The sequence below is a fragment of the Aplysia californica genome, unplaced genomic scaffold (assembly GCF_000002075.1).
Source record: "Aplysia californica isolate F4 #8 unplaced genomic scaffold, AplCal3.0 scaffold00606, whole genome shotgun sequence".
NCBI classification, from domain to species: Eukaryota; Metazoa; Mollusca; class Gastropoda; order Aplysiida; family Aplysiidae; genus Aplysia; species Aplysia californica.
Window position 1 is genome coordinate 33,719 of NW_004797876.1, and position 26,753 is coordinate 60,471.

Below are 26,753 nucleotides of genomic sequence, written 5' to 3' on the forward strand. Positions count from 1 at the left end.
AATGACAGTAAGTGTGTCTAATAGCCGAGACACACAGCAGAGATTTTGGCCCAATCAATTTATTTTGTCACGTTTTCTAATTTGCTCCCAACTGGGTAGGTTTGACGAAAGTCGCATTCTTGAGGCGGCCACAAGGCTAGGGCGTGTCTCGCTACATCGCAGGGGGGCACAGTTTGTGTGTGTCTGCCGGAGGCAATAGGTACTTGAGGACTTCAGAGTCAGGTGTGGTGAAGCAATGCTAAGGTTTTTTTATACAGTGTGTACTGATCATACACTGTGTGTAACCTTTCCTTTGTAAACTTACACAGTATGTTACCTGTGTAAACCTAAAGTGTATGTTACGTGTAAACTTACACAGCATGTTACCTGTGTAACCTACACATTATGTTACCTGTGTAAACCTACAGATGGATGCAACGAAGAGATTATTTGTTATACCCAACATCTAATACATGTGTGAATGTAGAGAGTCTGTTTTCTGTGTAAACCTACACTGTGTGTTTTCTGTGTGAACCTACACTGTATATTACCTGTGTAAACCTACACTGTATGTTACCTGTGTAAACCTACACTGTGTGTTACCTGTGTAAGCCTACACTGTGTGTTACCTGTGTAAGCCTACACTGTGTGTTACCTGTGTAAACCTACACTGTGTGTTACCTGTGTAAACCTACACTGTGTGTTACCTGTGTAAACCTACACTGGGTGTTACCTGTGTAAACCTGCACCGTATATTACCTGTGTAAACCTACACTGTGTGTTACCTGTGTAAACCTACACTGTGTGTTACCTGTGTAAACCTACACTGTGTGTTACCTGTTTAAACCTACACTGTATATTACCTGTGTAAACCAACAGACGGATGCAACGCAGAAGTTCTTTGTCATATCCTACAGCCAATACATGTTTGTATTTAGAGAGAGAGACAGAAGGAGATATATATGTGTATATATATATATATATATATATATATAGAGAGAGAGAGAGAGAGAGAGAGAGAGAGAGAGAGAGAGAGAGAGAGAGAGAGAGAGAGAGAGAGAGAGAGAGAGTTAGAGAGTATGAAGCGCTGAAAGAGTGAAATGGTTAAAAATGTGGATTTGGGGGGTGGGGGAAGGAAGTTGTTAACATTAAGGGGAAAAAAGATACTTTTTTGTTTTGCTTTGTTTTGTTTTGTTCTGTTTGTTAGTTTTTCCCTTCGCTAATTGCAGAAATTTGCCTCTCGGAAAAAGACAGAGCAATGGCAAGAGGAAAATTCTTCTGAACGACAGCTTGTGCACATCTGGGGCCTCCGAACCTGTCCTTTGTTAATAAATTTCATCTTTCGTTTGTTTGTTTGTTTTCGGTAAAGAGACGCACAACGACACAAGAGCGGTAATTTAGATAGGGAAAAGAGCTGGAGACATACAGACAGAAATAAGAGTGGGAAAGAGCTGGAGACATACAGACAGAAATAAGAGTGGGAAAGAGCTGGAGACATACAGACAGAAATAAAAGTGGGAAAGAGCTGGAGACATACAGACAGAAATAAGAGTGGGAAAGAGCTGGAGACATACAGACAGAAATAAGAGTGGGAAAGATCTGGAGACCTACAGACAGAAATAAGAAGGGGGAGTGTGTGAGAGAGAGAGAGAGAGAGAGAGAGAGAGAGAGAGAGAGCAAGAAGGGGGGGGGGGGGGGAGAGAAGAAGCAGAGCATACGAGTGGCGCCCTCTAACTAACTAAGCATATGAATCTACCCTTAGCAAACGTAGAACACAATAGCCACGCTAGATAGAACCGTAGATAGAACCGGCACATCGATATTTCATTTGTGTGGGCGAGCTCTATACACTTTACATTATCATCATCATTATCCCATGCCAGTTCTGCGACAGACATCGGCGATCATGGTTCTCCATTCATTCCTTTGCTCGGATGCCCTAGGTTCCGTAAGTAGGTTGCTCTGGGTCTACCCTTGCCTCGTTTGCCTTCACTTTTGCCAGTGAGAGTTAGGTGTTCAAGACCTTTATGCCTATTTAGGTGTCCCAAAAACTGGAATTGTTGTTTTCTTATCGTTTTTAATAGTGAGCGTCCCACGTGGGCTTTATCAAGTACTACCTCATTTGATTCCTTAATCTTCCACGATATTCTCAGCAATCTCCTAAGAAACCACATTTCTGTTGCTTCTATTTTATTGTCACAGTCTTTAGTGATTGTTAGCATTCACAATCTATTTTATTTCTTCATCAGAACCTAAAACACTCTGACACATTCACAGTTTTCTGGTAAACAGACAGTGCAAGCAGCAGATTGAGCGCTCAAACACTAACGACCTAACAAGATCTTTCGCAGTCTATATAGCCGAGCACATAGATCTATTTCCACCTGAATGAAGTGGGGAAACGTTGTGTTGATTGCTTTTCCCAAGGACTCAAGGTCGGGCCCCTCTCGGGGTTAGCATCCACCATCTTTCGGTTGCAAGCCCAACACTAGACCCCCCCCCCCCCGACGCCACAAATAAATACGACAGAATCTAGTCATGGACACCTGGTATCTATTAGTTACAGTCACAGCATCGTTTACGCTCAAAAAACCATCCCTGTGACCCGTTGGCTCAAAATGCCGAACATGTCGGCTCTTTTGGGGGGGGAAAAGATGATCGAAAAAAGCTTCCAAAGCATGGAAATTTATCAAATTTCGCCCAACTTAATCAGTGGTGAAGGAAATGACTCAAATCGAGTTTGTTTGTTTTGGTTTTTGTTAGGTTTTACGGCGCTCGCAAATGCATAAAGTCATATGAGCGCAAAGGAGTGGATGTCAACAGAGAAATCTAAACGGGGAGTCAGGCTTACTCTGCTCACCTCTCTAGCCTCAACAGCACAAAATCTGCTTCGACTATCAAGGCACCCTGGAAATAGTAGTTTAAAAGAGAGTGACAAATACACCAAAGAAGTAGAGGAAAATGACGATAGTAAGGATGAGGGAGGGGGGAGGCAGCCGTTCCGCCTATGTTGTTCCGGCACAATATGAGCATGACATTGATAAATCAGCCCACTTACAATTCTACTGTGCATAAGAAAATGTAAATATCCCCCCCCTTGGGAACGCCTAAAGACACTTCAGTCAGTGGCACTGCCTTGGTGGGGGAGGGGGGGGGGTCTGGAAGATGTAACGAGTGGAGACCAAGTACAAGTGAAAGATCAACCCTGACCTTGACCATCAATAATTTATTTAGAGGCACCAGCTGTTCATGTCCAGGTGCTGTTTTAGCCGAAAGATGATCAAAAGGGAGACCAGAAAGAAAGAAGATGTCAAGACGACCTCAGAGAGCGGACAGACACAATCTGAATACAGCAAACAGCTGATGGAACAGAGTGTTTGTTGGAGGGTTTACATTCTGCAGCTGATTGGGGAACTCTGCCCAGACAGAATGGACACAAGAACTGCAAGGCTCTACTCACCCCGAATGAAATCCAAAGCCTGCTCCAAGCCGAAAATGTCCGTATCGCAATCATCCTTCGCCAGGACTCCTATCCGCACGCCGGGTATGAGCATTCGGTCGTACTTCCCGTTGACGTGATCGAGCGTGAACAACATGGCCTCCAGCGCCTGGATGCCTCCCTGGTCCATGACCTTGCCACACATGTACTCCTCGGACCTCTCATGGATCATGTGCAGAGCTCCCAGCACCAGCTGCCCGTCCACCACGCTGGCAGACTCGCGGAGAGGCCAGGAGAAGTTGAAGGCGACTTTGAGCTTGTTGCGCTTGTGCTCCGACTCGTTGAGCCACACGAGTAGCTCGGAGTCCCCGGCAGACTCCTGCTGCTCCGTCAGCTCCTCGTTCGTCACCTGACCGAGCTTGCTGTTCCCGCCCCCGCTGTTCCCGAGGTGAGCCCCGCCCCCGCCCCCGTTCCCGACGTCTGCTATGTTCACTTTGGGCGTTTTCCCTCCCCGGTGGTGTCGGCGACGGCCTGAGAAGGGCGGGTCTCCGGGCTCGTTGTCTGTCAGTGTGTAGTGCTCTAAGTGGTCCTCGCTGTTTGCTGTGGCCAAGGAGGAGGAGAACGGAGAGGGTTTGTACGGTTTCAAACCATTATCATTATTGTTGCTACTGCTGCTGCTGCTGCTACTGCTGTTGCCATCTGCTGTGGCTGTCGTCACGGCTAGATTGGTGGCCAGTGAAGATGTGATCAGGGAGGTGACACCCAGGAGAACCAGGAGAACCCCCAGGATGCACGAGAACATATTGCCCGGTGCACTGGCTACGGACATCACACCCGGTTTGCTGCTGCTGTTGTTGTTGTTGTAGTTGTTGTTGTTGTTGTTGCTGTTGTTACTTCCCACACAAACAAAGAGCCTGTTTCTGATCTTGGTCCTAGGACGGAATTTGTCCACCTCGAGTTGATGCTCCACGTCCTCTGAAAGTTCGTCAAAATTCGTTTGTACCTTTGGTCGACCAGACGCACGTTTTCCTCTCTGTCCACCGAGAGAGATACAGCGCCTAGCGTGCGTCATTACGTGTGGCGGTGTCCGGAGGGGAAAAAAGAACTCTGATCCTGTCTTAATTCTATGGACCGATATCCGTTGAACGTTGTAAGGGCGATGAGGCAATACAGGACCTGTAAACAGGAGAAAAAATCATTAGTCAATCAATACTACAGGCGTCTATTGTATTAAGAGGTGACTACTGTAATGAGATGCTGAATAAGTCCAGACTTTCATCAAACAGATGTATGAGGAGTATCCTAACAATTAAGGGGCAGGATAGAATAAGAAATGAAGAGCTGCGGGAAAGAACAGGACAAAAGGATATATAGAAGAAGTAAAAGGACAAAGAAAATAAGGTTGGATGGGACACGCCGTCAGAAAGCCCATTGGAAACATCAATAACAGTCGCTTCAGTAGAACTCACAGGCAACACGACACAGGGGTAGGCCACGGGAATTATGGAGGAGATGTGTGGAAAGGGACATGGGAGAGATGAAGCTCAGAGATAAATTTAAGGAGCTTGTATATGTGAGCTACGCTGACAAAATGAGTTACTTTTCCGATTTTAGCCTTATGAACTTGATACATCAACTTTATAGGTGAAATTTGTACAATTTGTAAGTATGTAAGAATAAAAGACATTGTAGACTTGAACAAAATGGCATCAATTAGAAATCTATAAATCTGACCACAGCGTCAATTTTCAGCCCATATCTCCATTCTTGGACAGCGAGAAGTAACTCATTTTATCAGCACACCTCACATATGGCCTATACCCTGCAAGGGGTGAAAGGTGTGATGATGACGATGACTTTAATAAGTGTTAGATTCCACAGAGTGTATCAAATGAGGAAGACAGTGGGGGGCAAGGGTAAAACAAAATGAAATGTGAGAAAAGAAGACAGAAAAAAAAAACAAATGGGTCGCCACCACCTCGGAGAACGAGCGACTTCTGTCACCAATTCTTGTTCACGTCCATTGTTTTAAAGACTGGGTAAACAGTGACCGGTCACCTCACTTACGATTTGTGTATGAGTTGTGGGCGGGGCTTATGGGTTATGACGAATCACACGCTTCCCTTTCCAGCAGCTGAAAATTAATTGTTACCGGGTGGTCAACTTGGGTAAACAACAGTGGGTGGGACCGACCCAACATGATCGGACATTGGATTGACCCGTAATAACGAAAGGTGAATGGGAAGAACATCCGAGCCGCACACTTGTTGGCGGTATCGACACAATTAGATTGCCGATTCTATCCTAAAGTTACAGCAAAGATCTTACGTAACAAGATAGTTCACTCAGCCAAAAAAAGTGTTCGCGGAAGTCCGCACACAAGTAGGGTAACTCTGATAGCAAAGTCCGCACTTTTTCGAAGAGGGCGCCTCAGAAATTTTGAGGACACTTTTTTAATTGGCTCAAAGAGAGGGGGGTTTTTCCGCGAGAGTGTCACGACACTTGCAACACAGTTAGGTCACAAAAGAGAGGAGTGAGCTATCTTGTTATGTACGATCTTTAGTAACAGTTCCCTCGACAGAATAACTCCGTACTATTTACAGAAAATTTCTGTTTCACGGAAATTACTTTCCAGTTGAGTCAATTGACAAAGTGGGTGAGGTGTGTTCGTACCATATACAAAAAAAACTGCTTTTCAACTCTGTAACATTTTTACGTCTTTCATGAACATTGTTTTAGGATTTCTTCCTTTCATTGAACCCTAATACGGGGTGCCCACTACGGATGGGATCGGCTGATCGGGCCAATCGCCTGGCTCGGTCGCCTCAGAAAAAAAAACGTGTTTGTTTTCAGTTTCAGACGACCGAGTCGGGCAAAAGGCCCAATCCATCCGTAATGGGCACCCTGTATAAGAGTACTGTGAGTTAGCCACAAATAACCCCATTCTCCAGATGAGTGGTAAGTGAAAACAGACAACAGAAGGAATGTGTATTAGCAGTAGTAGTACCATTGCTCCCTTTATCACGGTGGCTGACACAAGGCTAGAGTGTTTTACTACTCAGATGGGCAGTGGTGGCATTGTAAAAGAAAACTAGAAAACTTCCAATTCAGTGTGGACAGAAGGGCTAGTGGTCACAACTGATTGGCGTTGCTGCGGGAAGTCCTGCAATTCTCAGGTGAAGACGAACGTTGAGAAAAACCACCATTTGTGACAACACATCTGTAACCATGGGCCGATGGCAGACAAAGATGAATTATCTCTACCCGCCTCTCCCCCCACCTCCACCCCCTCAGGGCAGTGCTACTGACTGAAGTTTGCTTAGCCATTCCCAAAAAGGGGGGGCGGGTATGAACTTGTTCTTGTGCACAGTAGAATTGTAAATGGGCTGATTTATCAATGTCATGTTCATACTGTGCCGGAACAACATAGGGGGAACTGCTGCTTTTTATTTCCTCATTCTTATTATCGTCATTTATCCTCTACTTCTTTTGTATGTTTGTCACTCTTTTGTGAACTGCTATTTGCGGGGTGCCTTTGTAAGTCAAAGCAGACTTTGTGCTGTTGAGGCTAGAGACGTGAGCAGAGTAAGCCTGATTCCCAGTTTAGACTTCTCTGTTGACATCCACCCCTTGGCGCTCATAAGACCTTATTAAGCAGTTGTGAGCGCCGTACAACTTTACTAAAACTAAAACATATACTCACTAATTTATGACGTCATGCTCACCAAACTGCTCTTGAAAATGTAAATGAGAGACCATCAAAGATAGTCTATAGAAAGGCAACCAGATAGGAGAGATCCAAGCCTTGTAAAACGCAGAGGGGACATACATTTGTTGAATGGTATTGGTAGACAATAATTTTAGTTCTGAGAAAGGTAAGACAGACACAGAGAGTGATTCTAGTAAAGGAAAAGATAAGACAGACAGACAGATAGACAGTAATTCTAATTCAAGGAAAGGTAAGACAGACAGACAGATAGAGACAGTAATTCTAGTTTCGGAAAAGGTATGACAGACAGACAGAGGCAGTGATTCTAGTTCAGGGAAAGGTAAGACAGACAGACTCAGACAGTAGTTTTAATTCAGGAAAAGGTAAGACAGACAGACTCAGACAGTAATTTTTATCCAGGGAGAGCGAAGAAATGCCCACCAGTGGAGCCATCAAATCACCTGCTCAGTTATGTCCCATGTGTCGGCGGAATCGTCCAGCAATCAATCACACCCAATAGGGAAAACCCTGCGTTCAAAGTTTAAACTGACCTTTGTTTTGTTTTTCTTCATGTTTTTGCCCTGGCGTTTTGTTTTGTTTTTTTCATAAGCAATTCTGTCTGGCATGAGAAGCGGTCTATCTGAGTTTCTGGGGCTGACTGCAGGGCGTGAGCGCTTTTACTTGATGAAGGGAGAAGAGACAGGGAAGGCTTACTACTGTTGGGGAGACAACGGTGAAGAATGCAGGGGGACAAATACAAGGGAAGGGAAGAATGTGTGTGTGTGTGTGTGTGTGTGTGTGTGAGAGAGAGAGAGAGAGAGAGAGAGAGAGAGAGAGAGAGAGAGAGACAGACAGACAGACAGACAGACAGAGACAGAGACAGAGAGAGAGAGAGATGGAGAGAGAAAGAGACGGAGACAGAGCAGAGAGAGAAGAGAGAGAGAAGAGTGGAAAGAACGTGAGAGAAAGAGAGAGAGTGATAAAGAGATAGAGAGATAGAAAAAAGAGAGAGAGGAGGATGGAGAGAGAGGGAGAGAAAATGAGAGAGATAGGGAGAGAGAGACCGAAAAGAGAGAGAGAGAGAGAGAGAGAGAGAGAGAGAGAGAGAGAGAGGGCGAGAGAGAGAGAGAGAGAACGAGAGAGAAGGGGGATGATGAGACAAGACGAGCACAGCTGCAAAGTGTTATTTTAAAAAACGTTATAGGAGTTACTTGGCCAGGGTATGGAGTTAAGATCTACTACCAGCCAAATCAGAATAGATTATTATTTGTGAGCTACGCTGACAAAATGAGTTACTTTTCCGATTTTAGCCTTATGGAACTTGATACATCAACTTTATAGGTGAAATTTGTACAATTTGTAAGTATGTAAGAATAAAAGACATTGTAGACTTGAACAAAATGGCATCAATTAGAAATCTATAAATCTGACCACAGCGTCAATTTTCAGCCCATATCTCCATTCTTGGACAGCGAGAAGTAACTCATTTTGTCAGCACACCTCACATTTATATAGTACAGATTAGATAGATTTGGACAGTCAGTTAATTAATTCTAACCTCAAATCAAGAATTTCATATTATTATGTTATTTCAATATTTGATATGTCTAATAGCATCCATTACTGCAGGGTGGGACAAAGAATATCTGATAAGAAATGAACAATTTGTATCAATTTTCTGGTGAATCGGGTTCTTGTCAAAATAATAAAAGTGAAGAAACTGGCATTTTCCCGCAGGTTTGTGGATTTTTGTAGAATTTTTTTTTTTTTTGGGGGGGGGGGTATTTTTACTCAACACCTTTTACACCCATTTAAGAATACATTTTTGGGTGGATTTTTCTGAGAAGCGGGAGCTCGTTGGGCGATGTTCGATTCCGCCTTTCACTACTGAACTCAAAGGCTCTCAGGCATTTTACCGACATCAATTCCCAAGTAACCCAGAACTTGGTGGAGAGCCATATTAAGTGAGGCAGCGTAATAAAACCAGGCTTTTGTCAAAATAACAAAAGAGAAGAAACATTTTCCCGCAGGTTTGAGGATTCTGGTGATCCCCCAGGCTCTTCGTCATTTCCAAAGAAATCATTCATGACCGCTTTCAGCAGGGCTTGTGCTACTAGAGAACCTTTCCACGGAGCTTTGTTAGTTACCCCCACCCCCCACCCCGCCTAGGGCAGTGCTACTGACTGAAGTGTCTTTAGGCCATTCCTAAAGAGAGGATAATAACATGTTCTTATGTAGAGTAGAATTATAAATGGGCTGATTTATCAATGCTTTCTTCATCCTTACTATCGTCTTTTCTGACTCTACTTCTTTTGTATGTTTGTCATTCTCTTGTGTACTGCTATTTTCAGGGTGCCTTGATAATCGAAGCAGACTTAGTGCTGTTGAGGCTAGAGAGGTGAACAGAGTAAGCCCGATTCCCCGTTTCGGACTTTTCTGTTGACATCCACCCCTAGGCGCTCATATAATGACCTTATGCAGTTGCGAGCGTCGTAAAACCTTACTAAAACTAAATTAAAAGGAACTTTGTTTGGAAGGCCGATGTGTCCTTAGCACTGACTGCGTTTTCTGGATGTTTCAGAAAGGGACGAACACGTTCAATGAAGACATATATTTGTGGAAAAGAGTCACCTTCCCAAGACAGGTCTCTGTCTTTGATAATCCATATCATTTTCTTTGATGTGAACATCAAAAAGATTTTAACGTTTCACACCGCCCTCGACACTTCTCGAACTTTCGAGCCGTCCAGAATGTCATCAACGTTGAGTGCGCAAATCGTATCAACTTGAAAACTATTTTGTCTAGAGTGCTAGCTGAAACATTCGTCCGATGGGGCTAGAAAGCAAGACATTCACTGAGCCAGTGACGGAAGCACAGCGGGCCGGAGACATTGGACTGCCGTGGGGCCGTCCGTGGTTTAGGAGAAAGCCGTGCGCCCGCTGAAATCCTTTCTTTCCTCAATCAGATAAGTTGCGCACGTTAAAGATCCCTTGGTGGTCTGACATCGATTAGAGTAGGCTTTGGCCACCGTCCTGTCGAAATTCAAAATTTCCTACCAACTGAAAATGTTTAATGTGTCCGGCTCGCTGATAGGACCTGATACAGTTGTGAGTGCCGTAAAACTCTTACCAAAAAAAGATATATCATTTTTAAAATCAGATTTTCTCACCGAAGTATGACAAAGCATGATCAAGTGTAGTACAATTCAAGACTATGTGGCTACATATTCTATGAACAGCTTTTAATTTATAAATCATAAATATTTTCGTTACGGTAAAATTTAATTAAAAGCCAGCATCAAAAGGTCGGCTGGAAAGATGTTCACATATATTATTCTAAGCCCAGAGAGCAAAGGTTGTTATGACTTAGACAAACGTTCTTTTTTTTCTTTTTTTTTTTGGTCTACTGTATGCACATTGTCTTGCTTTTTTTCAACATTTAGATTTTAAGTTTTGATAAAATATTTATCGAGCGCATTCTACCGAAATTGCATATATTATTGATCCATCAACGAATTTGTAATTAAAAATAAATTTATTTTTCTGGGGGGGGGGGGGGGAGCTTAGCTCATCTGATCAACTGAGCGAAGAAATTCAGTGCGTCATTCACGACTGGACTCATCCTCAGGGTTAGACAACTGCCACACCCCACATGATTCGCTCGCCGACCTACATAATTCCTCGGTATTTCAGAACCCCCTTGTAGACTGATTGAGTGGGACAGAACACACAGCCTCTGGCACTCGACATTTAGCGGTGGGGAATTCCCGACAGCTTTTTGCTAAACCTAAGAAATATTGAAGTCATCTTTTTTTTTTCTTAATTTATTTTTTTTATTTACTTATTTATTTCTATTCCATAACTACGTTTTTCCGTCAAGACTTAAGAAAATAGCTATATTTGCAATGATTCTGGTACATTTCCAAAACTTCTAATCATCCGCCTCCCCCCCCCCCTTTTCAACCATTTCCCCCTCACCTCATCCACAAATCTCCCCCTCTCACCACCCCGTCCCCATTCCTCTACAATCCCTTTCCAGCAGTAGAAATAAAACAGGGAAAAAAATATTTCAAACGGTGAAAGGAAATAAAGAGAAACCATCATCAAGGTAAAATCATCAACACAGGAGAATGAAAGCATCAACATAGGAGAATGAAATCATCAACACAGGAGAATGAAATCATCAACACAGGAGAATGAAATCATCAACACAGGAGAATGAAATCATCAACACACGAGAATGAAATCATCAACACAGGAGAATGAAAACATCAACACAGGAGAATGAAACCATCAACACAGGAGAATGAAATCATCAACACAGGAGAATGAAATCATCAACACAGGAGAATGAAATCATCAACACACGAGAATGAAATCATCAACACAGGAGAATGAAACCATCAACACAGGAGAATGAAACCATCAACACAGGAGAATGAAACCATCAACACAGGAGAATGAAATCATCAACACAGGAGAATGAAATCATCAACACAGGAGAATGAAATCATCAACACAAAAGAATGAAATCACCAACACAGGAGAATGAAATCACCAACACAGGAGAATTAAATCACTAACATAAGAGAATGAAATCACCAACACAGGAGAATGAAATCACCAACACAGGAGAATGAAATCATCAACACAGGAGAAATCATCAACACAGGAGAAATCATTAACACAGGAGAATGAAATCATCAACACAGGAGAAATCACCAACACAGGAGAATGAAATCTTCAACACAGGAGAATGAAATCATCAACACAGGAGAATGAAATCTTCAACACAGGAGAACAAAGGGGAAAAAGCAAAATTTTACTTCTAACAAACGAGCAGCTACAAGGGCGTGATTGGCCTGTTCTGACACCAGGACAAGGACAGTAAAACCACCACAGTTACATCAGATGGACATCTCACTGTGCTGAGAAAATTGGAGGAGTTTGAGAAACAGAAGGTGTTATGTTGTAGATGCCTGATTCCAGTGGGATGGCGCCACACCCCAATTGTCTAAAGTAAGCCTTGTGTGGTTTAAGAAATTTGTGGGGGGGGGGGGGGGGGACACCTTACAGGGCGAAAGATTAGAAATGAATGGTCACCACATTCCCGCAAACCTGATCCCTTTAAAGTATTACCTTTTGGGTTTTTTGACAGACAGAGTCTACGGAAACAAGCTGCAAACGATCGAACAGTTGAAACTCAATATTGAGCTGGACGTCTAAAGAATGGAACCAGGAACATGCCATCGGGTTATTGAAAATGTTCAGAGGCATATTAGAACGTGTGGGGAGATAACTGGTCAATCCTTGGAGATTTAAGTTGCCATCCCCTCCCTCGGTTCATTTGGCATATACTTTTGTGTTTAAATCTGTTCTTCTATGAACAAATAGTTACTATTAGAAATAGATCAATATGGTTTATTTTAAAGAAGTTGCAAGTTTTGCATTTCGCTCCATTTTTGTTGAAATTTTAAAGACTTGATTTTTTTTCTGAATATGGTCGTTGATATGTTTCATTTTGACAATGTAATGTACCCCTGGTTGAATTTCATTTTTTCAAAGTTCCATTGAAATTGGTCTAAAGATGACCAAGTGATTGCCATTTAAATGGGTCCTCTTATTTTCTTTACACAGCAGAGTGGAAGTTTCTATATAATTTACCGTTCATCTGCGATATAACCAAAGCAACTGGGTGGACAGACCGAAAATTCTTCCTCTAAAAAACACAGAAGAAAAATGCCCCAAGAAACGATCTAAGTTCATGAATGTCTTGTTGCGGAATCGAACCAAGGTTATTCACAGCAACAACAACAACAACATAATAATAATAATAATAGTAATAATAATAATAATAATAACAATAATGATGAAAACACTACTACTACAACTACTACTACTTCTACTACTACTACTACTACTACTACTACTACTACTACTACTACTACTACTACTACTACTACTACTACTACTACTACTACTACTACTACTACTACTATTATTATAATTATTATAATAATAATAATAACAATAATAACAATAATAGCAATGATGGAGAAGAAGAAGAAGAAGAAGAAGAAGAAGAAGAAGAAGAAGAAGAAGAAGAAGAAGAAGAAGAAGAAGAAGAAGAAGAAGAAGAAGAAGAAGAAGAAGAAGAAGAAGAAGAAGAAGAAGAAGAAGAAGAAGAAGAAGAAGAAGAAGAAGAAGAAGAAGAAGAAGAAGAAGAAGAAGAAGAAGAAGAAGAAGAAGAAGAAGAAGAAGAAGAGGAAGAGGAAGAAGAAGAAGAAGAAGAAGAAGAAGAAGAAGAAGAAGAAGAAGAAGAATGAGAATGTTCCATGAACAAAAAGAAAAAAATAAAAGTTAAGATGACTTGTGGCTTCTGCTCTGGCCAACGAAACCAATTCTAGCAGAGAAAAGTTTGCCACATTTTGAGCATTGAAAAGTTTCATTTCCGCTTGAGGTGTGCCTAGTAGCTTGCAGACTTCTGTCAAAGAGGATAGACAGCGGGTGTTCTGAACCTAGAAAGTTCTGGAGAGTTTCCGAAACTCTTCGTCTGTTGGGTCCCGTCCTGGCGGAGATGGTAATCCCATTGAGAGGTCCTGCCTCTTTTTTTTTCTTTTTTTTTCTTTTGATAAGTCCTTTTCGGCGCTCGCAACGGTCATATGAGCGCACGGGACACATTAAACATTTTCAGTTGGTAGGAAATTTCGAATTTTGCCCGTGGGACGGCCGAAGCCTACTCTTATCGATTTTAGACCACCAAGGGATCTTTAACGTGCACAACTTGCATACGGGACCTCTCAAATATTTCGCTCTTGTTCGAGAAGGTCAGGTGTAGATCTTTCCTACCAGAAAATCAGAGGTGTGGCTGAAAGACAGCAGTAAGAAGGAGCCAATGAAAGGCTGCAGAAAGAGTCTGGAGCCCAGTGGAGGGGGCAAAGGAGGTGAGGGAGTGGGGGCAGAAAGCGGAGACGAAAACAGAGACAGAACATTGCTTGAGAGTAGGAAAGGAGGTGAAAGGAAACAATTATAGAGAAGAATGTTTTCCCGTCTCTACCCGGATTCGAACCCGGGACCTTTGAATGAGAGGCAAAAACCTTAACCTCTATGCCATGAGAGTCCTCGTCCTACCTCTGGTAAAGCCTTTCCTTGTTGAAAAGAGTGTGAAACCATACTATTTCGCTTTTTTGTTCGCCTCACCCACCCATTTTTCCGTTCCCACAACCCCCATCCACGCCTCTCTTTCTTTCCATCCCACTCTTAATAAATCACCAGGATAACACAGCAAGGCTATGACCAAAATTGAAGAGTCGATAGTGCCGTAAAACACCTACTCCATCAATCAAAAAGAGCAAGGCAGTAATCGTGGTGGGTCATTCGAATCTCTCTAGCTATTCTGACACGGCCGCCCTCCCCCCCCCCTCCCCCCACCCGGAGAGTGTCAGTCTCTGAGGGCGTGAAGATCCCGCCGACTCACGTGCCCAGCTCATTTTTCTTCCTCGCCAACAAATTCCGGTGTAAGACTTGCCCAGCGGAGCGGGGCTTTGAAGTTGATCAATATATGATTTCCAGGAGATTGAGAGCAAGACGGCTTGATTGGATTGTAGGCTCGTTGTCGCTTTCTTCCTGCCTTGTCTGCTGACAGATTTTCCCTGACTGCCGTCCTGATTTATCGACTTGTCTCCTGCCGCCTTCTTTGTCTCCTTCACAATATTCCAAGTACATAAAGTCTCGTGAAGTAAACCACCCACTTACTCGGTAAACGACAAACCATCCAGTCACTCGGTATAACAATTTATCGACTTGTCTTCTGCCGCTTTCTTTTTGTCTCCTGCACAATGTTAACAGAACAGAAAGTCACGTTGCGAATCATCCACTTACTCGGTAAACGAGGGACATAACATCACCTGAAGTAAACCATCCACTTACTCGGTAAACGAGGGACATAACATCACCTGAAGTAAACCATCCACTTACTCGGTAAACGAGGGACATAACATCACCTGAAATAAACCATCCACTTACTCGGTAAACGAGGGAAGCTTGAAGAGGGTGGATCACTTGAAAAACGCACATAGAGATTGTACTTTAAAAAAAAAAAATACTTCAGTCTGGTTCCACACCCCGAGCGACACAATTTAGATCATTTAGGAGGCGGGCTTCTGATCCTGTCTGTCAGGGCCAACGTAGGCTGAGAGGGATTCAACAGCATCACAGTTAGTCCAAGATACTTGATAAAAATTCTCCCCACTGGGGAATCGAACTGACCTCTCCTGCGTGCTATAGCGAAGCGTCTAAACGCTACACCCCAGACGCCGGTAGATGTTGCATTTTAAGAATCGACTACGGATATATTGTGCCCTCTCGACTCGGGTTCTAGGATCATGTGTCAGAATCTCCGCAAGTTTAATAAGACGCGAAAAGAATAACCGGGGCAAATGATGAGGTCGTAGATTGCTGCATTTTTAAAGTTCATAATCTGTTTGTCAACTTGTTACCTTCAACCCGCTTACGAATACACCAACATACCTGCCACTAAACTGTCTTCCCACCTAGCTTCTCTCAACACTTGTCTTAGCCCGATAGAATAGGCTAACACTAACAATGTCACCTCAGCAGAGACTGTACCCACGGACCTTCACGGTGACCGTCAAGATGGTTCTAATAGGGACGGGATAAATAATAAGAAGAATAATAGATAGCATTTGTATAGCGCATGTCCCCGCTCAACAGCAGGCTCTATGCGCTTTACACTATATTAGTACCCCAGCAGACCATAGTACACTCCGAAACATTCTCAGCTTCCCGGGAAGCATACAGTGCGAGCAGCCGATTAAGCGCTCAAACACTAACAAACTGACAAGATCTTTCGCTGTCTATAGCCGGGTACCCATTCTCACCTGGGTTAAGTGAGGAAAATTCGTGTAAAGTGCCTTTCCCAAGGACACAACGTCGGGCCCTTGACGGGATTCGAACCCATGACCTTACGGTTGCGAGTCCGAGATAAAGGGTGCCTACGTCCCTCGTGACTCATAGGAGCAGAGGAAGATAGCACGAACGCTAACATTACTGAAACGCAACACCACATCATCACTAATCACCTTCATTATATTATATATATATATATATATATATATCTTAAATCAGTATTGCTCTCAGACCAATGACTTACATCTATAATCCTGGAATCTCTATCTGAACCAGTTACTTTTCATACTAAGTATGCACGTAATACACTATGGGACACTATCATTCGTACTTTTTTCTATTAATCAGATAGCATCAATCTCATATAAATGGCAAGGGATAATAAATAGTATCGATTGTGGATAAGTTTAGGTCGTCGGGAGAGTGAAAACAAGATCAAGACATCCCAAGTTCAACTTAACCGTTGGGACCTATAAAGATAAAGAAGTGCTGGGACACAAGAAAAGGATCAGCTTAATCAAAGATCATCTCAAGCGAGTTCATCACAAGCGGAGTCAATGGTATAAAAACGCACGGAAAAAATAGGTGGGAAACATGGTGCTTGAATATAATGATAGGTGAAGGGATCGGGCAAGAAAGAAATTAGAAAGGACTACTCTGAGTGATTCAAGTTGACTGAGACTCCAAAGTTGATAACGAAAACTAAAAGACCGACGACCTCGAGAAAGTGACAACCTCTGTTATCGTGACATTTAGTTTCGTTTTAGTTTTAGTAGAGGTTTCACGGCGCTCTCAACTGCATAAGGTCATATGAGCGGTAAGGGGTGGATGTCAACAGAGAAGTTCTTACATACAGGGAGTCGGGCTTACTCTGCTCACCTCTCTAGCTTCAACAGCACAAAGTCTGCTTCGACTATCAGTATCAGGGCACCATGGAAAAAACGTGTCACAAGAGTATGGCACACATACAAAAGAAGTAGTGGGAAAATTACGATAGTAAGGATCAAGAAAGAAGAAGCATCAGTTCCCTGTTGTAGTTCAGGCACAGTTATGAGCATGACCTTGATGAATCAGTTCATTTACAATTCTACTGTACGTAAGAACATTTTTAATGTCAACCCTTTGGGAATGGCCAAAAGACACTTCAGTCAGTAGCACCGCCCGGGGGGGAGGGTGATGTTGACACTTGAAGTACGAGGGCTGTTAGAGACCTTAGTTGGAAAGGCTATATTTCAGTAACTACAAGATTTTTGTTTTCAGTTTTGTAAAACGGTGTTAGTGTAACGGCGAATTTCTCGATGCGGATGCACCATTAAAATGCGCAAAATTAACTCAATCCTTTTACACCATCTTAACAACGATGGCAACCACTAGACAAAATTTCGTCAAAAGAAGAGATTAGAGCAGTAATTCGGTTTCTTCACGCAAAAGGGGGAGAAAATTTGTGCAAAACTTGAAAGTGTTTTATGATGAGAATGTTTTTAGCAAGTTAATAGTCTGCAATTGGTGCAATTTCTATAACAAGGAGCGCACACGATGAGCAAAATGGACGCTGTCATCTCTCTGCTTACACAGAAAACAAAATGCAAAAATAAAAAAGCTGAACGCATCGAAAAAACTCATTAGTGATGGCAGGAGGCCAGATATTTGTGACAGTTCTGAAGCTCCAGATCTTTCAAAGCAGTTTTGAGCTCAGGATATTTTTTTTCGATTTTTACTTGTAATTATTTTTCCGGGTTGGGAAGGGGGGGGTGCACAACACCTTTTATGTCCACTTAAAACACATTTTTGTGTGGAGTTGAGAGCAAAACTTTGATCAAAGGCACACAGATTATTTACATTTGCAGTTTCTTAGAACACTCAAGCTTTAGAAGTCACTAAAGTTTGGTGGCCATTTTCTCTCTTATTTTTACCTCTGACACCATTTGACTCCCACCTCTTACACTCGCAAAAATCTCGACTTCCAGTCAAGATAAATGGGTTTGGGGGGGTTTTCATCAAAAACAAGGTAAATGGATAGGTTTTAAGATGATACATACAAATAATTGTAATGGCCCAAACACTGACGAGCGCCTGATTCCACTGCACCAAGACACAACTGCTGTGTAAACATAGTTATACAGTGACAACGTAATATTTGGACAGAGAAAACAAAACCCTCTTATAATGGGGGAAAAACAACGTTGATGTATTTTTCACAAACAACGATAAACGAAATGAAGAAAATTGTGAAACGTCAATGCGTCACGACACGGCGGAATGAGGCGCACGTCTATTTCGGGGTACATGGAGTTTTGTGTATCACCTTAAAAGTTGTTCATTTGTCTTGCATTTAATTTGATGGGGAAAAAAACATCCATGTATCTTGAATAGAAGTCGAGATATTTGCGATTGAGGGAGGTGGGGTCACCTGGTTCACAGAAGTAAAATTAGCGAGAAAATTGTCACCAAAGTTTGGTGACTTTCGTAGCATAAGAGTTTTTGGAAACTGCAGATTTATATTTTTCGTGCCTTTAATCAACGTTTTTCCATAAATTCAAACACATAAGAATGTTTTCCAATGGAAATACAAGGTGTTGAGTTAAAAAAAGAAAAATTCGAAAAGTATCTCCAAACTGGCCCAAAAATACTGATTTCTTACATTTCATAATTTTGACGAGCGCCTGATTTCACCACAATGTCTCTCAAATTTATCGACACAAGATCAGAGGTTATTAATTCATAACTGACGTGTAGGAGACATTGAGGCGCCGGAGCTGATAGACCGTTCAACGGGCGTTCCAAACACATACACATATATGTGTCACGACGTGGTGGAATCAGGCGCTTGTCAGTTTTTGGCCATGTGGAGTTATTGGTATCATCTTAAAGCTTGTTTAGTTGTCTTGCTATCGAAGAAAGAAAATGCCCATATATCTTGAATAGAAGTGAAGATATTTGAGATTGAAGAAGGTAGAGTCACCTGGTTTCAAAGGTGGAATTAGCGAGAAAATGGCCCGCTAAAGTTTTGTTATTTCTATAGCTTGTTAGTTTTTTTTGGTGCCTTTAATCAACGTTTTTCTATGAAACCAAAAAATGTGTTCTTAATTGGACAACAATGACGTAAGCCAAAAAACAATTATAAAAATTTGATAAAAACTGTCAAACTGGCAGAAAAATTTCATTAATTTGACAAGCGCCTGATTTCACTACGCTGCCCCACTTATTTATTACTAACTCCACAAGGACGGTTTGTTGACCCTAGTGCTGTTCTACATTAAAACATCATTATAAACACCGAGAGAGACAGAAGTGGTGTGGGTGGAGGTGGGAGGGTAGCAGGAGGAGAAAGAGAGATTCGGATGGCGGGAAATGTGGAGAAAGATAGAGAGAGATAACGAGAGAGAGAGAGAGAGAGAGAGAGAGAGAGAGAGAGAGAGAGAGAGAGAGATACAGAGACAGAGAGAAACAGATACAGAAAAGCAGTCATTACTTGGTTGATTACTTTATAATAATAATAATAATAATAATAATAATAATAATAATAATAATAATAATAGTAATAACAATAATAATAATAGTAATGATAATAATAGTAATGATAATAATAATAATAATAATAATAATTATTATTATTATTATTATTACTATTATTATAATTAATAATAATAATAACAACAACAACAACAATAATAATAATAATAATAATAATAATAATAATAATAATAATAATAATAATATTTTTTTAAAATAAATAATAATAATAATAATTTATTTTTAAAAAATAATAATAATAATAATAATAATAATAACAATAATGATAATAATAATAATAATAATAATAACAAAAACAATAAATAATGATGATAATAATAATATAGGTGTATATCAGTAGGTATAGCACTTTGTATTTTTGATGTCTAGACCTGTTTTCTTTTTTCGCTCACGAAGTAGGGTAACCGGAGGGGGGGGGGGGGGCAGGTGAGACTAGGCTGCGACCGCACACTTTTACAAATCCCCCCCGCCCCTCACACACGCACATACACACAGTCACACACACACACACACACACACACACACACACACACACACACACACACACACACACACACACACACACTCCCAATCTCTCTGTACAATACATTTTTTAAAAAACAGATTTGGTAAAAGAACAAGAGGTAAAAACAACAACAACAACAGCAATAACAACAGCACCAGCACCATCAGCAGCACCAGCAACAGCACCAGCAACAACAACAGCACCAGCAGCAACAGCAGCACCAGCAACAGCACCAGCAACAACAACAGCACCAGCAGCACCAGCAGCACCAGCAACAGCACCAGCAACAACAACAGCACCAGCAACAGCACCAGCAACAACAACAGCACCAACAGCCCCACAACCCAATAACTTTACTTTTCCATCCTCTGTTGCCGTAAAGCATTGAGGAGTTTTCTACGGTAGGCCAGCTCCCCGGCTCTTTCAGTTTCTGTTGAGATATTATACTTTCTCAGTCAGGGTTTCCGGGACTCCCTCAATCCACCTTTTGCGTGGCCTTCCTCTCACTTTATAGCGTGAGTGCTCTGTGGTATAGGCTCTCGAGGCTGGCTGGCTAGGTGACGTGCGTAGCAACAGGTGGCCAAACCATGTTATTCTCTGTCTTTCTAAGTAATGCAGGCAGGACTCAGGGCCAATAGTCGCTCTTACTTCTTCATTTCTCTTCATTCTTTTTTTTTTTTTTTTTTTTTGATGTTAAGGATTTTGCGTAAACATTTCATCTTGCATGCAATTATTTTGTTTTCATTGATTCTACTTCATGTCCAGATCTGACACTGGCAACATAGTGCTGGTATAGATCTAGATATTGAAGTATTAAACTATCTCTTTGTGTCCTTGGAGATGTATGGATGAGATAGAAGGGGTGACAGCTGGAAGGGGACTGTGTCTATGTGCCTGTTTTCCGAAAAAAGTTACTGTGCGACAGAAATCATACTGTTGTTTTAAAAAGTAAGTACTTGAGACAGTTAAAAGACGTCCATGAGAAAGGATATGAGGTCTTCTTCTTAGACGAAACTTTTATAAACGCTCACCAAGTGCTCCAAAAAATGGCGATCAAAGGATGAAGATATTAAAAGACAAGTTCCAGCTGGAAAAGGAGAGAGACTGATAAACTGCACACTGTGAAAGCAGTGAAAATGGTTTACTTGAAAACGCAGAACAAATTTTCAAGTCAAATTCCAGTGGCAACAGAGATTATCGCAAGGAAATGAATGACAGCATATTATGAAGTTGGGTTATTAAGATAACATTATCTGCACTGGAAAAATTATCTTGCACGTGATGGATAATGCGTCATATCACAACGTAGTGAGTAGTGGAATAAGAGGACAGAATTTCAACAAGTGCACGCAGGAACGAGGAAATAAAAGATTGCCTCGACAAAGACAGCATATACGAGCCATCTCCACCGTCTCAGCTTAAACCCGAGCTCCTTTTGCTCGTTAAAGGAGGCAGAAAAGCCAAAAGATTTCAAGTTGATAGAATTAAATTGTGGAACAGCACGATCACATTTGCTTACGGTTGCCACCCTATCACTCCCATCTAAATCCAACTGAACTCGCCTGGGTGAAGATTAAAGGCTCCGTTGCATCTCAAAATACAACCTTTAAATTGAAAGATGTCAAACAGATAACAGAGTTATCTCGAGTGGACAAAGTTTAATGACGGAGGTGTGAGACGCATGTAAAACGTATGTTGGACGAGTATTGGGAGAAGGAAGGACTTCAGGTGATCCAACCAAGAGCGGTCATCAACCCATGTTGACTCTCTGACGGAAGAAAGGTACAGTAGGTCAATGCTTATAATTTGTACTATTAACTTCTTGCAAAATTATTTTCTTTTTTTTTGGGTGCGCCCTTGAACGCGCACGTCTTTTCGTGTTTGGATTATAGACACTGTAAAGGGAAAATTATCTAACTATTACTTTGTCTTGAGGATGGATATTTAATCCGTCATTTAAATTTTAAAAAAATATAAAAAAAGAAAGAGAAAAAAACAAAAAACAAAAACAAAACCTTATGCAGTTGCGAGCGACGTAAAACCTTACTAAAACTAAAACTAAACTAAACTAAAAGACACTGTAAGCACTACATGTGAAGCACAAATGATAAAGAGTAATTGAATAACCAGTCATTAATTAGCTAACTAATTTGAATTTTCATCATGTAGTGGGGACACAAAACTATGGCTAAAAATATGGTTAAAATCGCACAAGTGGTTGCTGAGATATTTTGCTTCAAACGTGTCTACGAATTATGGGAAAGATCGGTTACCCTGACCTAGAAGTACGTTCTTTCGCACTAGGTTTGTTAACCCTATCCATACGCCCTGGGGTCATTTTGTACCCCTGGGGTTGTATTCTTCACGTTTTAGTATACTTCTAGTACGAAGATCTCTTTGAAACTTTCAGTATTTCTTCAAAAAATCAGTTTGACAGACTGCTATGCAAAGCGTACGGATCGGGTTAACGAGTAAATTTCCTCTTTGGAAAGTGGTGGCACAGAGTTCCCCACGTCGTATGGATACGATAGTAAAACACGACGTACGGATACGGTTAAAAATCCACATAAGTTGTGAAGCGTTCTAGACAGTGGGTCAACTCACCCACCCCCACCCCCATCCCACCCTCCTCACAAAACGAAGGAAAGCTTGGACGAGTACAATCTACTGAAATGACTATAGTCCGCGCAACATCAAATGGACAACTTGAAGACCTCATTACAATGAATCTAAGCGGCGAATGTCTCTGTTTTTTGCATGCGCTTCAAAATTCTAAAACACCTTTTAAAAAATCACGATTTCTGTGCATACATAAAGAGGTGCTGTCTATATGTAATCTTTAATAATTAATTGCTCGTTAAATTCAACATCGCACATTTTTTTTATAGCAAGAACGGTGCCACGCTAAAACCATGCTACCCCCCCCCCCCCCTCATACGCACATACATGTCATGTCCCTTTTTTCGGGATTTGTTTCAGAATAAAAAGAGACGGACTCAATCAGCTTCTCTTGAGAAATAGTACAGCAGTTTTAAGGGAAAGCTGTTTTGTTTGTTTGTTTGGAGGGGGGGGGGGGGGTTTGCTGTTTTTGTTGTTTGTTTGTTTTTGTAAATTATGTCATCTAACAATGATTATTATTGAAACCAAAAACCGACAGCAAATTGAAAGTGAAAGACATGCGATCTCAAAGACTTTGAAGGTATGAAAGAAAATTTACTCATTGTATATCACAATTTGTCAATCTAAAAAGCCCACTGTCATCCACTAACCATTGGACGGAAAACAACTCAATCTTATAGCACATGCAGCCAGTTTTTAAAAAAACGAATATATTTAAACAAACGAAGAAAAAAACTAACACTCAACTACCGTTCATGTTCTAATGAAGTAATCCCTGCTCAGACTGTAATTATATACTAATGATTGTATAGAAAACACCTCTTTGTATTTGTCGCATGTGCACGAAAATCGATTTTTTTATTTATTTATTCATTAATTTTTTTATTTTTTTATTCTTTTATTTTTTTTTATTTATTTATTTTTTTATTAATTTTTTTTTTGGGGGGGGGGGGATTTTTGTTGTTGTTGTTTTAATTCAGAGGCACAAGCAAAATATCAGGGCAATTCGCCACTTAGTGTCTGTGCAATGATGTCGACAAGTTGGTCGCTTTTACGCACCTCGGGGCTATCCCGAAAAATGCTCTTTTGAGAAAATCGAAGGTATAGTATTTGCCCCTTGTTCAGTTTCTTTGAAAGTCAAGGAGAGTTTTCTCTATAACCGAACAAATATGCATACCAATGAAATGAAACTTCTCCTTTTGGTAGGGCAATGTCCACTTTTGGTGTAGGTCAAGATTTCTGGATACCCTCGAAATCTGGGTTAGCCTGCTGGTCCTTAAAAGCAACCAGTTGTCCATTTGGCATTGTCCAGACTTTCTTCCATTCTGTGAGCGTCCGTGAACACGCCCATCTAACTGGCCCACAGTGCTGGTCGCGTCCATCATGATCTTACTCACCCAAACTGCTCTCTAACAATGTTCTGTCGTCTGCTTTCATTTCCACTTTCTGCCCCCACCCCTCACCTCCTTTGCCCCCCTCCTCTAGGTTCCTAACTCTTTCTGCAGCCTTTCTTCTCCTTCTCCCTGGCCCCTTCTTACTGCTGTCTTTCAGCCACACCTTTGATCTTCTGGTAGGAAAGATCTCCACCTAGCCTTCTCGGACAAGAGCAAAAAGATCTCGGAGGTCCCGAGTGCAAGTTGCGCACATCAAAGATCCTTTGTTGGTCTAAAATAGATAAGAGTGGGCTTCGGCCTCCACCCGGGCAAAATTTAAAATTTCCTGCCAACTGAAAATGTTTAATATGTCCTGCCGCTCATATGACCGTATGCAAGCGCCGTAAAACACTTACCAAAAAAAAAATTCACAAAAACGTCCATTACCGTCAAGAAAACAAAGACAATGACAGCTACCTTTTCTTTTCTTTCCTTTTTTTACCTTGAAATTTGATTACTCTCTAAAGTTCACCTGGACAAAATAGAAGCTCCATCAGAAATAAAAGAACAACGCCACCGATTCTTTGTTTTCAGTATGAGAAAACGTTAATTAATTAATGTAATTTTTTTGGGGGGGTTGATTTGCCCTTTTTGTGTGAACTGATATGATTATTCACACTATAACATATTCAGATAAAACCTAGTTTTATACAGGTTTTTTTAGACAGGTTTCCCAAAATTGAAATGAGACCCAACCGCTGCTCGTCGAGAGCAAAACGTTCAAGCCCCACACTCAGAAGACCTGGGTTCAGTTCCCTCGCGGGAACATTAGATTATCCAGCAGCCCCGTCTTTCCGTTAAATCATTGAGGACGAACATTCTGGTCTTTCGAACGTTTGAAGCAGCTTAACGTCGTTGTCCTAACACATTTCCCCAACATATTTTCTTTTTTCCGAGCCTTAAAACGTTTTTTAAAAACAACATGTTAACTACGAAATGTACAGCCTTGTGCTTTTGGTTTGTGTATGTAGGTTCAGAATGAGCCACATTATTGCCCTTGATCTGTTTCTTGCCGGACAAATGTGTCTGATACGCCCCTAAAGAGTTAAAGAAAAGGTGTCACCCGCCTAGTTCCCAATTGTCCTGCCTTACATGGTCAATGCAGTCAGCTCCTTACATTTCCCAACACTGCCCAGGGGGCGCTTTTGTTTTGTTTTGCTTTTTTGTTTTGTTTTTTTGTTTTAGTAAGAGTTTTACGGCACTTGCAAGTCAATAAGGTTATATAAGTGCCGAAGATTAGAGGTGTTACAAGAGAGTAACAAACACAAAGGAGAAGTAGAGATCAGGACGATAGGTATTTGATAGGAAAGAAGGAACATACCGCACCAGCGCACCCACCAACCACCCACAAGGAGGCGCTTTGAGAATAATAAAAAAGAACTCTAAAATATCTTTTTTAAAATAAAAAAGTAGAGCTTAGTTTGGTTGTAGTGAGAGTTTTACAGCATCTGCATCCCAAACAGGTCACAGAAGTGCCGAAGATTAGAAGTGTCACTAGAGAGTAACACACAAAGAAAAGACGGAGGAGAGATAATGACGATAGACGTTTGATGATATGAAAGAAGAAGCAATTAAACCACAACTAAACGTCCCCCAAACACCCACAAAAGAGAAAGCCAATCGCGACCTCAATGCTTTCTTGTCGTATCTCCATCCATTTTTAGTAACAGTGAAAACAGTTCATAACATTATCAAAGAGTGATATTAAGAAAAAGTCACATTTTCAATGTTTAAAAAAAATGGAAATGCGACAAGAAAGCACTAGGGTCACGCAATGTGAAAACGAATTAACTTAAGCACAGAGCGGAATGTTCTATGAAAACTTTTTAAAGCACAAAACGGAATGTTCCAACAACTTGTTACTTTACTTACTTTTGAACTATCAAACGGAACTAACTGCTCACCGACCACTCACACAAAGGAAGGTAATATGTGAGGCAGCGTGGTGAAATCAGGCTCTTGTCAAAATAATCAAAGTGAAGAAACTTGCATTTTTCCGCAGGTTTGTGAATTTTTATCAAATTTTTGTTTTTTGGCTCAACACCTTTCCTGCCCATCACAGAACAGATTTCTGTGTGGATTTTTCTGAAAAATTAAAGGCACAAAAAATATAAATTTTCAGTTACAACGGACTCTTAAGCTAAGGAAATAACTAATCTTTGGCTGCCATTTTCACATAATTTTACCTCTAAAAACAGATGACCCACACCACTTTTTTCGCAAATATCTCGACTTGTATCCAAGATAAATGGATATTTTTTCATTAAAAAAAGACAAGTGAACAAGTTTTAAGATTATACCAAAAACTCTACTTGCCCAAAAATTGACGAGAGCCTGATTCCACCACGCTGCCTCACATATGGCACACGTACTCCACCAATCACACAGAGAAGCTTAGCCACTGACGATAGTATTATAACCGGTGGAATTTCGAACACACAAAACTGTGGGAAGACACAAGGACATACCCTCAACAACGTACAAATCGCCGTCACCACTTCACTCAACAAACGTCCGCGGAAAAAGCTTGGGATGTCACAGAGGGAGGGATGGACGGACGGAGGAAAGGGGAGGGAGGGGGGGACGAGGAGGGAGGGAGGGAGGGAGG

The 26,753-nt window shown here is 41.3% G+C and overlaps 1 protein-coding gene across 1 annotated transcript; it reads right to left on the reverse strand.

Moving 5' to 3' along the window:
* Positions 1–3,431: 3,431 nt before the first annotated feature.
* On the reverse strand, positions 3,432–26,707 carry LOC118478489 (putative uncharacterized protein DDB_G0274535). The gene is made up of 2 exons (XM_035972187.1): positions 26,614–26,707; positions 3,432–4,594 (listed from the first exon to the last, which is right to left on the reverse strand). The coding sequence occupies exon 2, from the start codon at positions 4,488–4,490 to the stop codon at positions 3,432–3,434; it is 1,059 nt and encodes a 352-aa protein (XP_035828080.1). The 5' UTR covers positions 4,491–4,594; positions 26,614–26,707.
* Positions 26,708–26,753: the final 46 nt, after the last annotated feature.